This window comes from Neolamprologus multifasciatus, chromosome 8 (assembly GCF_963576455.1).
Source record: "Neolamprologus multifasciatus chromosome 8, fNeoMul1.2, whole genome shotgun sequence".
Classification (NCBI taxonomy): domain Eukaryota; kingdom Metazoa; phylum Chordata; class Actinopteri; order Cichliformes; family Cichlidae; genus Neolamprologus; species Neolamprologus multifasciatus.
The window spans coordinates 23466516-23483476 of record NC_140446.1 but is presented as its reverse complement, the minus strand read 5'-3'; the positions used below and the strand labels follow the sequence as shown (position 1 = coordinate 23483476).

The following is a 16961-nucleotide window of genomic DNA, read 5'->3' as shown; positions in this document are numbered from 1 at the left end:
TTTATAGAGGTTATAGCTGGGAGGGGGTCCTACATCCAGCAGATGTCACTCTAGAGCGACAGGCGATCCTTTTTACTACAGAAGAGGGAAAAAAGGACATTAAAAAAAATCTAATATTAAATGTTCAGGTGTATTTTACAAAACATATTCAAATAAATATTAAAACATTATTTTGTTATTATTTTCTTCATCTGCAAAAATAAAATAAAATAAAATAAATAAAATAAATAAATTGAACCGCTTTCCCACAATGCACTGCAAGGTTGGAGGTTATCTGGACATATGTAGATACCCACAACTGCCGCCTCTTTTTATTGATAAATTAGAACTTTGCTCTGTTTACTGTGCAACACTTATCTTCCGCGCCGGTGTGTGAGTGCTGCGTGTCCGTTAGTGTCCACTCTGCGTGTATATGAGTGACAGCAACGCAGAGGCTGAGCGGAACGACAGTCCTGCTACAGACAACCACCCCGCGCTGCTCGACTGCTGCGGAGGGCTCAACAACGTCGATTATTCCAAGGTAAAAGTGAAGCCGTGTCACAGGAAGTTGTTCCGCGTAACGTAGCGCCGCTTCCCTGAGAAGCTACATTTGTCTCTTGACAGACCGACTTAACTATTGCGCTCTGACCGCCGGAAAACACAGTCGGTACAGTTTGTAATTTCAAAATAAATGCACGACTTTCTTCATTCGGAGAACACGTGTTTACTATGACCAGTACAACGCAGTTTCAGCATAAAACACAGACGTAACAATTCTTGTCTGTTTAATTGAGCCATAACATGTATATTTTGTGACATGCAGGGTATTGTTATGCTCTTATTTTGATTAAAACAGAAGAGGTTACGTAACCGGCGCAGGTTGAAAAAACGGAGCACGGAAAGTGCCATGTTTGCTAGCTATTAAATTGTGCATTTCAAAGATAAGTTCATCATTATTGAAGTAATAAAACAAATACCAAGCAGAACATTTTAACATTACATTTTCCATATCCATAAACGAAATATGTGTTAGTAAATTAAAAAAAAAAATGATTAAAGGTTAGGTGTTATTTATTTATTTATTTATTTATTTATTTATTTATTTATTTATTATATTTATCTAACCCAGCCCATCATATTTTTATTTACATTTTTAAATGTTTTAAATTTTACATTTTATTTTCATATTTTAATTTGTGTATGTATCTGTTGATGGCTGGCAACTTTGTGCAGACGTTTAGCTTCATTTCCACACATGACAAATATAATATATGTAAAGACGCAAAATGCAAAAATTAAATTGTGTATGCTGTTAGCCTACAGAATCTTGTGAGCATGTAACATCTTATCTGCTGCATATATCTCAACAAAGTAATGCCAACCTGTTTAATTTCCCTTTTCTCTTTTCTTATCGTTCCAGATAAAAGATTAGCTGTGATTAGCCTTTTTAATTAAAACACACAGTAGTGTGAAGTGTTTTTACCACCCTTTTGTCCTGCTCCATTAAATCTTGGCAGATATTTACTTACCATTTGCCAGTTTCAGTTTTACCCCCGGTTTCCAGTTTGCCAGTTTCAGTTTTACCCCGTAATGTAAGAACTGCAAGCCCCCCTCCAAGCCCTTGTAATCCAAACCATTCCTTTAGCAAAGCCTTCAGGCTAAAAAGAAGTAAATTTTATGTAGTCACGATGCTGTCATGAAGTCTGCCGATCTTTCCTGTTGACTAACTGCAAAATGGCTCACAGTACTTTTGGCTATAATTCCCTTTTGGTGCTGACACTGTGAAGAACACAGAAAACACCCAAAGTAAACAGAGGGCATTAGCCTAAGGACAGATTTTATTGCTTTCCATCACTGGCGTCAATGGGTATAAAGTGGAAAACCACACAGAGGAGCCTACTGTTGAAAGAAATCTTATTGCTGTTGCTGCACTTCATAAAAATTAATTAAAGTAATCTTTACACCCTTCAGCGTGTTTCACTGTGTGATCTGAGATTATTTTGCTCCTGCTTGTTCAATATCAAAGCGCTGTACGAAAGCTTTTGATAAAGCATGACTTGAACTGGCCAGTTCAAACCATAAGACAAGGACACATTGGTCAGATTAGGGAAGATGGTTGTATAATGTGTAATAGACTGTATATGAAAGATGAGCTCAAAATTGTTTTGTAGACTTGGCTTGGAATTGGCCGGTAGAGCCAGGGCATTGTCATCTAATGCTAGTTTTGGCTAGTTAGCTTGGTTAACAAGGTGCATCTGTTATTTATTGTCATGTTATATGGAATGGATGTGACCTTAATTGACAAGTCAATTTTTTGTTTCTCTAATTTTCCCGTGGTTATTTCTTTCAGATGGACTTGACACTGTTGGAAGCCTTCCTAAAACACATTCATGTTTACGACTCCCGCTTGTGTATTGCTGTGATTGCCATCTTTTTTAACCCTTTATTTTGGAATGTGGTAAGTGCTGCTCTAGATTGTATTAGAGCTTCTTTTAGCTACTAAATAAGAGTGTGTATTAGTTTTAATGTGTGTACTTCTCATCCTGCGCAATCAAAACCTTATTCTTCCATTGCCAAAAAGAGCAATTTTTTTCCAATAACTTTTTGTTACACTTTTCGATTTGAAACCTGTGACGGTTACCTTCAAACAGTGAAAGTCAATACTCGAACCAAACAGTTGGATTGGAGGTCTGTTATTGCAAATAGGATTTGTAGTTTCCAGGATGGCTTCAGTGTTATTTCTGCGTTTTTTAGCATAACAAATGTAGGTCATCAGCATATGAGTTATCAGGTTGAGATCAGAACTTTAACAGGGTCATTAACACTGCCTCAAACCATGACACAGCCTCCATTGTTTTACAGATGTCTTTAAACACTCAGTGTTGTCTCTCTTTTTTGTCTTCTTCCAAGTTAAAAGAAGCCACAGATTTTGTTTTGTAATTTGGTGTACCTCAGCTTTTTCTCCATGTTTCCCTTACTTAAAAATGGTTTCTTAACATCCACTCTGATGACCATTTCTGATGAGCCTTTGGTGAACAGTAGGTGGATCAACTGAAGGGGCAGATGCAGCCCTCAGGTCTTGTGTCATATCTTTGCTGTTTATTTTCCTATTTGTTAAGGATATGACTTTTATGTATTATTAATCTGCTGTAAATAGTTTTCTTTTGCCCTCCCTGTTCTTCTTTTGCCCTCCACGTGTCCACTTTCTTCACGTTTTTAAGGACTAACTGCACAGCATGCTCAGATATGTCATGTTTTTGGCTAATAGCAGTATGGGAGTCAACGTGTTGGCGATTAGTAACTAAGGAAGAGTCTGCAATCATATTTTTAGTCCTTTACATCATCAGAGGGTAAAGACTCATTACATAAACCTTTACGTGACGCTCCACAGATGCTCCAGGTATCAAGTGCAGGCATAAGTGCTCACGTCTTTCCCACTGATGGTAGTTATTGAGACAATTAAGTCAACACTGTGGTCTAATTATAGCTACAAGTCTACATAATACTGTAAATACAACATTATGTTACATAAAGCCAACTCAACATATTAATATCTAAAGTACGTAAGCATTAGTTAGATTAAAAAACACTTATGTATAACTATACATCTTTAATTAAAACTTCACAAGAGGTCAAACAGATATATTGCATTTTCATATATCTCATTGGCTCCAGCAGCCTTCATTAACTCTATGATGCTGCTGCTTAACTTTCATAATAACAATAACAATAATAAACTGCTTTGCAGTGGAATTATTCTCTGAAATTGGCCTAATTTAACTAGAGTTTCACTGCTCCAACTGGTTCATGTGTTGGGTTTCCAAATTCATTTAATTAACCTTTTAATGATGACTCACTTGGCCATTTAATCTATCCACCATAACACCTGCACAGCCCAGCAAGAAGCCCCAGCATGTTTGTCTTATGGAAGGAGAAGCCAATTATCTGCATTTAAGTAAATGTCACTGAGGTACTCATTTCAAATCATCCTGTTTCAGCGTTATGATGCAATAGAAGCTTTAAGTGGCTATACTTTAAGTGAGACAAACAGCGTTAGGATTTGCTCATATAGAAAGGTTATCAAACTTTTCACTTTTTTTATTATCTCCTCTGTTTGAGCTACAGCGCGGTAATTGTCAAAGTTGTGACTACTCTGGACGGAGGTTTAATTCGATTTTATTGGAATATTATCTTGTTAAAGAGTGACTCAACACATTTGGGGTGGATGGTGTTATTCTCGACCCCAACATCAGGCTAAAGGAACTGCCAGTGGGATTTTAAGAAGAAATGACAATCCCTTTGTTGTCACCTAAAGAATAAGGAAGATGATTGTATATAGTGATTTGATAGAAGGTAGTGGAAAAGTAAATGTTACACTCCCAGTTCACTTTTTCCTTTTGTGAATTAATATAATAGATGAGTTATGGAGGTATTTTGCAGCTAATAATGCTAGAGGATGTTTGGATTAGACAAGTTTCCTCTTGCTAACTGATCCAATAGATGCCATTTCCAAGAAATATTTGACTGTTAAATTGATTGACAATTTTACAGGTTTTTTTTCTTGTTTTGTTTTTGTTACCAACTATCTGCTAACTTTGACTTTAATTTAGCAGTTAGGAAAACGTTTGCTACAATGAGAACAGCGTAAATAATAATTAAAGAGGTGAAATGTGATGTGACATCAGTTTGAGAATTTCTACTTTGAAGGTAGTTTATTGTATTTTATCCATTATTATCTATGTGCCAGAAGTAGCCATTTTTAGATGGGATGTTTCTGCTTTGGGTTAGCCATCTTGTGAATGTATAAAGACACAAATATGTATAATGATACAGTGAAGTAATATTATACATATAAACATGCCAGAATTTATTTGTTTTGTTGTTTTGGTAGCTGCCATTTTTTTTTTTAAGTGTATTTGCATCTACATGTTTAATTCAGTTTCTGACAAGTTTTGTTAAAGCAGGCTACCTGATGAAAGTGTCAAAAAGTCAAAAACTGCAGTTCCTCTAGTGGCAACCTAAGGCTGGTTAACAAAGGCACCAGTGCATCAGCATTGCACCCTAACCCTTGATAACTGAATTAGGAGCGTGGCCACTTTGACTGACATAGCCTAGACCAGCGGTCCCCAACCTTTTTTGCGCCACGGACTGGTTTATGCCCGACAATATTTTCATGGACCGACCTTTAAGGTGTCGCGGATAAATACAACAAAATAAAACTAGTACCTGTACCGAAAAAAAGAAAAATGATTCATAACACATGTGAAAAGACCAAGGAAAACCGAGTTATAAAACGATTATAACGATAATGCTGAAAACCGATAAAACCCCTGAAAACTATACATTTCACACCTGAGCCTCAACTCTCGCGGCCCGATACCAAACGACTCACGGACCGATACCGGTCCGAGGCCCGGGGGTTGGGGACCGCTGGCCTAGACAGCATCTATTACTTCAAATGATCAAGCTAGACCTCCTCAATGTTTAGTTTGTGTGCTGTTGGTGCCTTTTGGGGCATTTTAAATAGATTCTCTGAAAACATAATGGCCTTCTGTGTTGTAAACACCAGCACTACATACAGTCCAATAACCAACTTTAAAGTTGCAATCTGGCACGTGTGATATTATTTATATGCTATTAACATATACTACTTTTAGACTACTTAATTTATTTTAACACAGTCAAATATTGTAGCCTGAATTATCTCTAAGAAGGATGAGCATTTAATTGGAAAGCTTCCAACACTCTCATACTTCAAAGTTGCCAGTATACTTTATTATTAGTGAGCAATGACATGAAGCTTCTTTTGCTTTAACAGCTGCAGTGTGAGGTACACGGTGCCCTGTTAGGTTTTTTTTAACACAACAGGAGATGGTTGAGTTGACAGGAGAGTCTGTAAAAGCAAAAGCGTCTGAGCTGAAGATGTTTTGCAGTATGGAACGACCCAGTAATTATCCTGTGGTCTGTCTGCTGTCTGCAGATTTTTTAGGTAACAGAATTTACAGTAGGTCACAGTCACACTGCATTGTGACAAAATAACACTTATAAGAACGGAAATTGTTTACTGCTGCACATTCAGAGGGAGCCTAAATGTCCAGGTAAGACTAAAGGCAACTGAAGAACAGTTTGGAAGACATTCCCAGCCCTCTTTTGGCTTTGGGACCAAATTCTTTAGGTGTGATCTCCTAAGAAGACATTTCTATTCTGTTTGAGTATGTCAGGAAAATAAGGACCGTCCTTCTTTCGGCACACTTACATTTTATTACCAAACTGACTGACAAAAATGCTGATGGTTATTTAAAATTTCATTTTTTATGTGTAGGTTTTTTTTAATAAGTCTAGTTTGGACCAGACGTTTCAGAACCACAAGTACTCTTTTTTTTTTTTTAAAGGTTACCATAAGTTTTATGTAGGATTGTCAAGGTTAAAGCCTTAAAGATTTATCGGTGGTTGATATTTGTGGCCAATATTCAGCCAATAATTGTATTAATATTTGTAACTGTTAATAAATGAGAATTTAAAAAATAGGGAAGAGGCATAAGAAACGAGTGCACTCTGCATCTTGTCTGTTGACAGCACACTACAAACTACAAACACAACAACCAGCTGATCTGAGTGTGAGTGCCTAAATATCAAACTACAATCATAATGCCAAAAGTTGGGTTACTAAATGCAAATAAATATAGAAAGCAAAGATGTGCAAAACTCATAAACCCATATTTTATTTACAAAAGAACATAAAAACATCAACTATTTTAAGTTTTAAGTGAGACATTTTATAATTTCAAGAAAAATATTGGCATACTTTAAAATTTATCGTAGCAACCTGTAAAAATAGACAGGAAAAGGAAGTTATACTAAAAAGAAACGGCAGAAGTGTCCTAGAGAGTTTGGGCAGAAATTCACCAATCTGCAAAAATCTGTCTACAAATTGTGGAACAATTTTAGAATAATGGTCTTCAACATAACATTGTGAAGACTGTGAATCTCTATAATATGTAATATTACCAAAAAAATCCCCAGAGTCTGTAGAAAATTGTGTCAAAAATTATTATTGGCTGCCCATGATCTTTAACAGCTCAGGTAGCACCGCACTGACAAAAGACATGTTTCTTTCATAGGACAGGCTTTAAAATACTTCAGAAATCACTGTCTGTGAACACAGTTCATGCAGATAACATGATCTAGAAACGTGCCATCTTCTCTGGGCTGAAGCTCATTTAAGACGGACTGAGGCAAAGTGGAAAACTGTTCTGTGGTCAGATTAATTGAAATTGTCTTTTGGGAAACATGAAAGAGGGGAGCGGCTAGTCCGCTTGTTATCAGCAATTTGTTTTCAGACTACATCTGTGATGGTGCATAAGTGCTTATAGAATAACCAGATTGCTCATCTAGAAAGGAATCATTAATGCTTAAAGGTATGAAAACTTTTTAGGTGAACCCCAACTATTTACCTGTTTTTCATATTCAAGTGTGAAAATTGTGTAAAGTATTTCCTCCCATTATCTGAGTTTTATTTTCACCTCTGAAAACACACCAAACGCACAAATATCATTCATATCAACCACTTAATTTCACAGGAAAAGTTTGCACGGCTAATTTTATTCTTTTTTCTTCACATGTAAATAAACAGATCACAACAGATCACAGCAAGTGCTCAAAGTGTGCAGCAGTACAGAAAATACAATAATAGCATTTTACCTCAGACACACAATTAAACTCTGGTCCAACAATGTGGGTTTCCTTCTTTTTCAGCATGTGAAGATATATAAACTAATCTGAACTAAGTTATAAATAACTTTATTTAAAAAGTACTGCCATATTTTTAGATTTGTCTTATGGAAAGGTATCATAAATAGTTAAATGAACTGGGAGAAAATCACCTTTCTATATATAAAGCAACATGTAACTGAAATGTTCTATCAGGAGGTGAGAGACATTCTGTAGAAGTTGTTATAGAGTGCTAAAAAAAATCAGTATTTCCTGGTCACACAGCTTTTTATTAGAAAACTCCAGGTACCTATTAAAAGTCTCAGCATAGAGGTATAAGTCTACAGTGAGGTACTACTGAATACGTGCACCCACACGTGGTTCGACCTGTAAAAGAGCAATCGCAGCTTGGCAGGTACCAGTCAGGAAGCTTTATCCCATTTACACTCAAACTTTACACAAATAAAGAAAAGCTGTTTTTTATCACCATATGAGGCCACGCTAGGCTAGTGTTTCCAAATCGTGTTTCTTATGCAACAAAATATCCCTGAACTGTTCCAACGTTTATACTGAATCGGATGATGTAACTAAAATAAGATGAAGCACAGAGCAGCTGCCCTGTTACAACGTGAAGTCAAGGCGCGCTTCAGTTAATCTTCAAATTAAACATCGTAATGGTGTTTAAAATGCAAGGCTGGTTAACTGCTCTACATCAGGAGGAAAAACAAACATATCAGAATGTCCAACCTTCTGCCTTTGGTCAAACACAAATCGGAGGCTGTTGCTAACACATGCTCAACAAACATGATAAAAACAGACTTGATTTTTGCAGAAACCAGCAAATAATATTAGAGTTGCCGTCTTCTAATGGCTACTATTGATAAAACTTCATATTTGAATGTAGAAGTTGTCCCACGCATGTCAGAGAGATACCCCCCTACCGTATGTCAAACCAGTGTTTTATAACCATGATAAATATCATAAAACTATCATATTTCACAACTCAATAATCATATGATCAAAAAATGATCATCAATCTGAACCAAACCATGAAAATAGCTGTAGAAACTGACTGTTATAACTCTCAACATTTGAACCAAAAATGTCACATTTGCATTCATCAGTCTATTAGACCCGTTGCCACTGATTGGGTGTAATTTGACATACTTCAGCCTTTTCTCCCAGGTACCTTTGCTGTAACAACCTTTCCCCTGAACCGTCTCTGCTGAGGCTTCAGCGAACAGTAGATGGATTTTTTTCTTTCTCATTTCCTAAGACATGACTTTCAGATACTGTTCACCTGATACTTTTTCTTTTTATGCCTCCACTTGTCCAGTTTTCTCACATTTTTAAAATCACACTGCATACCATGCTGACATACGCCAAGTTTTTGGCTAATTGCTCTATAGCATTAACCTTACTAGCTAAAAAAAATAATAACACTATTTTAGGCTTGTTGAATTGTTATCTCATTATCTTTGGCATTTTTCATAGAAGTGTTTTTGTGATAGGCTGTTACTAACAAAGTACCCGAAGATACAATCTAAAATGGGTTGTCAGTTAGGTGCCTTATTTATAACCTTGAATGATTAATAAGTCAGTGTTAAGTGGCTTGAAAAACGATGGTCTTTGAAAATGGTCAAGTACAAGAGCTGTACTAAAAATGAATGAAAAAGCAACCAGTATCCAAAGAAAACCTATAAAAGACCCCCGGAGCCTGGAGGATTGCTGTTCAAAGCCACTTTACAAAAAGTGTTTGGATCCTTGGAAGCAAAATGCGAACAGATTACTTTTTCACAGTACTATATTATTGTACTGAATGCTAAAACGAAGTACCACATATCTCTTCTCATGGTAAAGGTTGCTATCCTTGCTGTAAACCATAATCAGTAAGTCTGCGACTGCAGGAATGACAGTGTAAAGTTTAACCTGAACAAGAGCGTGTGTCAGAGTGCTGTGAGTAATTCTACCAGGATGACTCATACTTGAGGTGAAATCACAAAAGAAGGGGTGCAAACGAAAGGAGAAAAAAAGTACTGGTAAAGCAGCAAAAGCAATCCTCCTACTTCTTAAAGTAATTCTTCATAATGTCTATTATATAACCTGTAAAGTAATAGAGCATTAAATCCATAAAAAGGATCATGACGCTCACGTGATAGCTGTTCTTGAAATACTCTGCCGATCACAACCGATTCCTCCCTCGAGAATGCTGCAGCCACGGTCAGACATCATCTTTTTTAAGACAGTTAATGTTCTGATTGAAGAAAGCCAATCAAAACAGAGTTTTTCCAGAGTTGAAATTGCTGTAATGAATGTTGCTTCAGCAACCACTTTGAAGCATTGAAATATTCAGGATCATGCCCAAATGTTAACAATTTTATCTGTCTCTAAAACAGACCCCGCTGCAGCCATGTTTTCTCTTTCTTTAGTCCTGTGTGTTTAATTCATGACACATCCAGTGCCAGGAAATTGAATTAAAGAAAGAACTGGAAAACCTGTGGTCTAAAATTGCAGGCTCAGCAGGGCCAGGAGGGCAGTGTGCCAGAGTGAGGCTGTGACACATTGACCTTGTTATGAAAGGAGGACAATCCTGAGCTTTAGGCCCCAGAAATCAGCCTGTGGTTGCACCGATTCTGGGCATGGTGCACTTTGTGTGTAGGGAATGGTTGAATCTCTGCAGGCATTACTGACCTCAGCAACACCTGCACAGTGTGGGCTTTGATCCTGTGTGTGTATGTAGGTGGTCTATATACTGACTCAGGTACCCTGTCTGAGAGCCAGAACGCGGACTTAAGACGGCAATATATCTCTGCCAGTCCAGATATTGCACCTGCAGTTTGTATAGAAAACTTGAATATGCTCTTAACTGCAGTGCAACACTGACTGTGATGATTGCTAATTAGCATTACATTGGAATTGTTAATTACTCATGATTTTTACATGTGAATCATCTCTTATAATCAAGTTGTATTGATTGCATAGACATGCATGGTGTAATTTCTGAAAGGCTTGGATGTAGTGTTAAATGATGGGTGTGCTTTTTAGGAGCTAGAATGGGCTTAATTGTCCTGTGTGTAAGCTTTAATCTGTGCCATTTTTACAGTCATGCCACTTCGATCAAACAGTGTTTCAAAAAGTGTTAATTTTGTTGACCAATAATTTTCATCATAGTTTTCGTCAGCAAACTTTTTTTTTTGATGAAAACAAGATGAAAACTAAAGAAAACCTAATGCACGAGGACTATGATGAAATGCATTGACACTTTCATTAATCTCTTTGTGCAGTAAAGCCAGACGTTAATCTGATGATGATTAGCCAACTAAAACTGAAAGAATTCAGATTCTTGAATTATAACTGAAACTAAATGACATTTCAGTCAAAAGACTATGAATAAAACTAAATCAAAATTAACTTTCAAAATTACACTGGTTTGAAGAAATTTGTATAAAAAAATAGTATTTTTTTGTGTTGGGTAGCACCACTTACTCAAAGTACTAGATTTTTACTTTTTTTTTTTAAGAACGATCCAGATCTGTACATGGTCAGATGATTTGTTTTTGTTCTCTTACATCTTTCAGTAGATTCGTCACCAACCACCATTCCACATAGTGTTATATCTCTGCTTTACTGCTCTACTCTTACTTTTTGCTGTATGTCTTGCTCTCTCATCCACACTGCCCCATCTGCATAACCACTAAGGCATTGATGACGGAAAGACTCAAGTAATTCATATTAGCCTGTCATTCCTGTACCTCAAAGTTGTTAGTAGATACTAGAGATGGCATGATACCACTTTTTTTATGTCCGATACCGATATCATAAATTTGGATATCGGCCGATACCGATATGAATCCGATATAGTTTTTTAATCAATGAAACTGTTTTTTTAATATCTTGTTGCATTTTGTATAAGTTCATACTCAAGTTCAAGCAAAAACAAACAAACACTAAAGCTATTCTGTTATACCTGTATGTAAAAAAAAATACACTGCACCCAAAATATTTCATAGTTCAGCAAAACTGATCAATCTAATAAACTTAAACCTACACCATCCTCCCTATTCTGGTATTTTAAAGCGTAAGCAACCTAACTAATAGGGTTGCAAACTCCCAGCAAAAAAAAAAAGAAAGGGAACCACCCTCCACCTCATGATGTCTTATTGATGTAATCAACTTTAATTTGATGCAGTGTGAAAAAAATGAACAGAAATCAATTATTTTTCAAGAATAATTAAATAGATTCAACACCTTTCTTCAACAGAATTGCAGACTGCACAGATGGTACCTTCCCAAAGGAAAAAGTAGTATAGCTCACTAGGGTATATTAGACTTAATAGTTACTATATATAGTAATGGACATTAAAACTTTGGGTGTAAGATTCAGATAATTATTTATTAAAAGCTAGACATTTTAAATGAGAATAAGAAAGAAAATGACGTCTTTGTGCCCCCTGTTCCCTGTTCATGCCCTATCGGCCCCCCTGGCTAAACTTTGCTAGATCCGCCCCTGCATAGTTACCAGCCGTCAGCTGCGTAGAAAAAGATCCTGGTCTAGAAAGTAATATTAAATAAATTCTAACAACAGATTATCAAGCTTAAACGTGCTGCTGTTGTTCAGCCGCTGGTTTCCTCTTTCTGGCGCAAAGTGGGCCAAAAACAAAGAAGAGAGACGGACTCGCGACAGAAAAGCCGATCAGCTGATCATTGAGCAGTTTGATTGAAGTAGCAGCAGGAGAGAGAGAGAGAAGAGGCAGTCGCTCCATATATTGGTTGTTAAGCTTAACGCTGGAATGCTTTACAAACATTCAGAGATGAACTTACACACTTGCTTTACTTCTCTCTGGGATCACTTTCTCGGAGATGAAATGCTGGTTTGGTAGCAAGGCTCCGAATGCTCACGCTACAGCCGCTCTATCACATGATGCATACTGCTCCGATGTACTATGAGCGGTTATGATCCGAGTTTCGCCATGTCGCAAGTTTTGTGAGGTGCTTTTTTTGATATTTAATGGATCAGATTACATTTTTTATTTCTCTCCGATATCCAATCCAGTAATTTAGGTCAGTATCGGACCGATACCGATACGTAATATTGGATCGGTCCATCTCTAGTTGAAACCTTATACAATCTTTATTATTTCAAAAGAATCACAGGCAAAGCAGGCAAGTCACGGTTATGCAGTCATGGACAGGTTTGTGTCTAGCCACACTCCTTTTTCTGCTCTCTGCTTACATCCTCTCTTTCTAAAACTAGCACCTAGGTGAAAGAAAAGGGTTGTTGACACAGATATTTTTAAAGCATTATTTTTGTGCCATTTACATTTGCATCTATCATCACTGAAACCTTTGAATGAGTTTCCATGGCAACAGCCATGTACAATATACCATGTGTTTGTGTAGATGACATTTCTGCTATATTGTAAAACAAATGCTTCATTCGCATTTTGTTTTCACATAGAAATAATCTTTTTTAGGTGGCATTACATGCATGTTTTGGAGCTATGTATCTAATTGACTGGTAGGAAAGTGGTCAGCTTGTCTTTTCTTGGTTTATCCACCTTGGGCTCATATTCCAGCTAGAATTCACACTTGACTTCAGGCTCTAGGTAAAGAAGGTTTTTATGCAAAGCATGTTCTGATGACCTTAAAAATGTTTGTCTGCAAAACAGTTTGCTTATATTTTGTGGAAAAAGGGCTGACAAAGTCTGCTTGAACCTGGACAGGGCTTATAAATGATGATAATTTAACACATTGTCTTTGCTGTAAATGACTGATTGACAGGAGATTGTCAATGTAAGACTGTAAGATTCTGCAGTTTGAAAAAGAAAATATAGATAATGAGGTAACAGAATAAAAAAGCGCTTATTATTAAGTTACATTATACGGACAAAAGTTTTGGTCAACACCTCTCAATCTCTACAGTCAGGTATCGGTCCCATTGCCATGAGACTACCACAAAACTTAAGTACCTACCTTGACCCACCTTCACAACCGCAAACAGTTGGGAAAGAATGGGTCACTCTAAAAAGCTCAAAATAGTGCAGTACTTAATAGGACCGTTGCAACAAGTGAGTGTGTGAAACCTCTTCCCTCCGAGATATTCCAGGATTAACTCTAAGTTTTATTGTTGCAAATGGAAGCATTTAAGAGCAATTCAGCGATGAAACAGCAGACCATGTAAACTTACAGTGTGGAGTCATCAAGTGCCAAGGTAATGCAGTGTAATGTTCTACAGACTCAATCACTACAGACAGTAGCGGTTTTAGATACGGGCGACACGGGCAGTTGCCCGGGGCGGCATCGTGGTGGGGGGCGGCATCACGAGAATCGGTAAAAAAAAATAAAAATTGCTCGTACTCATGCTGCCCCGACATCAGCCAGCGTATACTGGGAATGGCATAGGTTTTCTATCGCCCATGGGAGTAAGGGCGCCCTCCGTTTGCGAGTTGCGCCTGCTGCTTGCGGCACAGGGAGGAGAGGGCGGGGCGGCGGGGGATTCTCTGGCTGGCTGGAGCAGTAAAAATTACCAACTCGCAAAATAAAACAAAATAAAAACAAACAGCAAACACAAAAACACCAGACATCATGATACAGACTTATAATTTGCACCGATGTTTTTTCAAAATTCTATACGCGAAAAGTGTGCGCGAGAGCCCTCGGTGCGCCTGCTCGCTGCTGAAGTCAAAGTAAACTTTATTGTCATCTCCGCTGCATACAGTCCAGTATATAGAGAGACGAGACGACGAGGCTCCAGTTACAGCAGTGCAAGTAAACAAACAATAAATATTTAAGAGTAAAACAAATAAATATGCACTTTAGGACTCTGGGTGAAGGGATCAATAACAATTTAAAATGTATATTTTATATTTTGTTTATTTAAAGTCTCACACACAACCCTTTTTTAAAGTTTAAAAAAATAGAAAAGAAGAGGAGTCGCTACACAGTCGCTGGGGAGGGAGCCTGCCTATTTGCCTGATGCGCTGTCAACTTTACGCAATAATGCGAGAGGTGGAATTGCTTGCTTGTTTATTAAAGTACTTGAAAAGTTTACAGAGCAATGTTATCGGCTCGCGATTCAAACTCTTAAAACATCACAGGCTCTAATGCAACAAGGGGAAACTCGTTGTGCTGCGGTCAACAAAAACTATGCTACCCAGCCCTCCTCTCTGTCAAAATCAAACCAGTGAAAGACAGAATGACAACGCCCTCTTAATGTCGCCGCTAGCACCCACGTGACTCCCGTTACACATCACCATAGCAACCAAACAAACGAAAACCCAGTGATCATTAAAATTCAATACATTTAATTATCACTCCTACAAGGAGAAACGAGCAAAAGATACAGGTAAGCAGATGTGTCATTGGATAATGGCAGGTCATCCTGAAACAATCAGAATACTTTATTAATCCCTAAGGAAATTATGTGGGTTACAGTTCCTCCAAGAAGAAATGGTAAAAATAGTAACAGTAACAGACTAAACTCCAAACAATATATACAATAATATAATATTAATTAGTCAGTGTCAATTGTTGATTCGTCCTGTTCTCATTGTATGACGAAGTATGATGTCTGTTTAGTAGCCGTTTGCATACTATGCATACTCTCTCCCTCTTCGTGTGTGTGTGTGTGTGTGTGTGGGGGGGCGCGCCAGAGGGGGTGTTCGCCCAGGGCGCCTAACAGGCTAGGACCGCCACTGACTACAGAATTTAAAACAGAGCACCACTGGACTCTGGAGCAGGAGAAATGTGTTCTGTAGAGTGATGAATCCTGCTTCTTTACCTGCCTGACTGCACTGTAACATTTGCTGGAGGACAGGTAATGCTATGGGATTGTTTCACTGGGGTGGCCCCGCAGAGCCAATGAGGAGAAAGCTTAGTCCTTCACCATTAGAGAATTCTGTGCTTCCGACATTGTGGGAGTAATGACCTGTACCGAATGCAGTGAGTGCTCACACTTAGCATTATTATTATTATTAGTTTATTGCTATTGTCACCACAAGTACCTGCTGTACTGGTTCTACCTACAGTATCTACTTACCTACCTACCTACCAGTGTTTTAGCTTCTTCTCTAGCTTGTGACTGACCTGCTCTATGACTACCACATATTTTTTAGTCCTCCATCTGTCCTTTTGTTCTCACTTTCCATTTCCTTTGGCACTTGAATGTTATCAAAAGAGGAGCAGATACACGTGCCCTATTGAGAGACCTTAAAAGAAATTATCCTCTTTTAGTTTGGTTTTATAAATCAGGACATGATAAAATAATATCTGGTACTTAGCAGAATGAGCAATAACACCAAAAGGTCATACCAGTGTTCAGACAATTTGCAAAAAACCCAAGAACTACATACAATACAATTTTCTTTATATAACACATTTAAAAATCAAAGGTACAGTGGGGCAAAAAAGTATTTAGTCAGCCACCGATTGTGCAAGTTCCCCCACTTAAAATGATGACAGAGGTCAGTAATTTGCACCAGAGGTACACTTCAACTGTGAGAGACAGAATGTGAAAAAAAATCCATGAATTCACATGGTAGGATTTGTAAAGAATTTATTCGTAAATCAGGGTGGAAAATAAGTATTTGGTCACCTCAAACAAGGAAAATCCCTGGCTCTCACAGACCTGTAACGTCTTCTGTAAGAAGCTTTTCTGTCCCCCACTCGTTACCTGTATGAATGGCACCTGTTTGACCTCATCATCTGTATAAAAGACACCTGTCCACAGCCTCAACCAGTCAGACTCCAAACTCCGCCATGGCCAAGACCAAAGAGCTTTCGAAGGACACCAGGAAAAGAATTGTAGACCTGCACCAGACTGGGAAGAGTGAATCTACAATAGGCAAGCAGCTTGGTGTGAAAAAATCAACTGTGGGAGCAATCATCAGAAAATGGAAGACATACAAGACCACTGATAATCTCCCTCGATCTGGGGCTCCACGCAAGATCTCATCCCGTGGGGTCAAAATGATCATGAGAACGGTGAGCAAAGATCCCAGAACCACACGGGGAGACCTGGTGAATGACCTGCAGAGAGCTGGGACCAAAGTAACAAAGGTCACCATCAGTAACACACTACAACGGCAGGGAATCAAATCCCGCAGTGCCAGACGTGTTCCGCTGCTGAAGCCAGTGCATGTCCAGGCCCGTCTGAAGTTTGCCAGAGAGCACATGGATGATACAGCAGAGGATTGGGAGAATGTCATGTGGTCAGATGAAACCAAAGTAGAACTTTTTGGTATAAACTCAACTCGTCGTGTTTGGAGGAAGAA

At 38.0% G+C, this 16961-nt stretch overlaps 1 protein-coding gene across 1 annotated transcript in view; it reads left to right on the top strand.

Annotated features, from left to right (window-relative positions):
- Positions 1–242: 242 nt before the first annotated feature.
- The window catches only part of pemt (phosphatidylethanolamine N-methyltransferase), an 85949-nt gene continuing 69230 nt past the window's right edge, over positions 243–16961 (top strand). Inside the window, exons 1-2 of the mRNA XM_085171588.1 lie at positions 243–520; positions 2330–2437. Coding sequence (XP_085027714.1) covers positions 413–520; positions 2330–2437 — 216 coding nt within the window. The 5' untranslated portion in view covers positions 243–412. The remainder of the gene's footprint in view (positions 521–2329; positions 2438–16961) is intronic.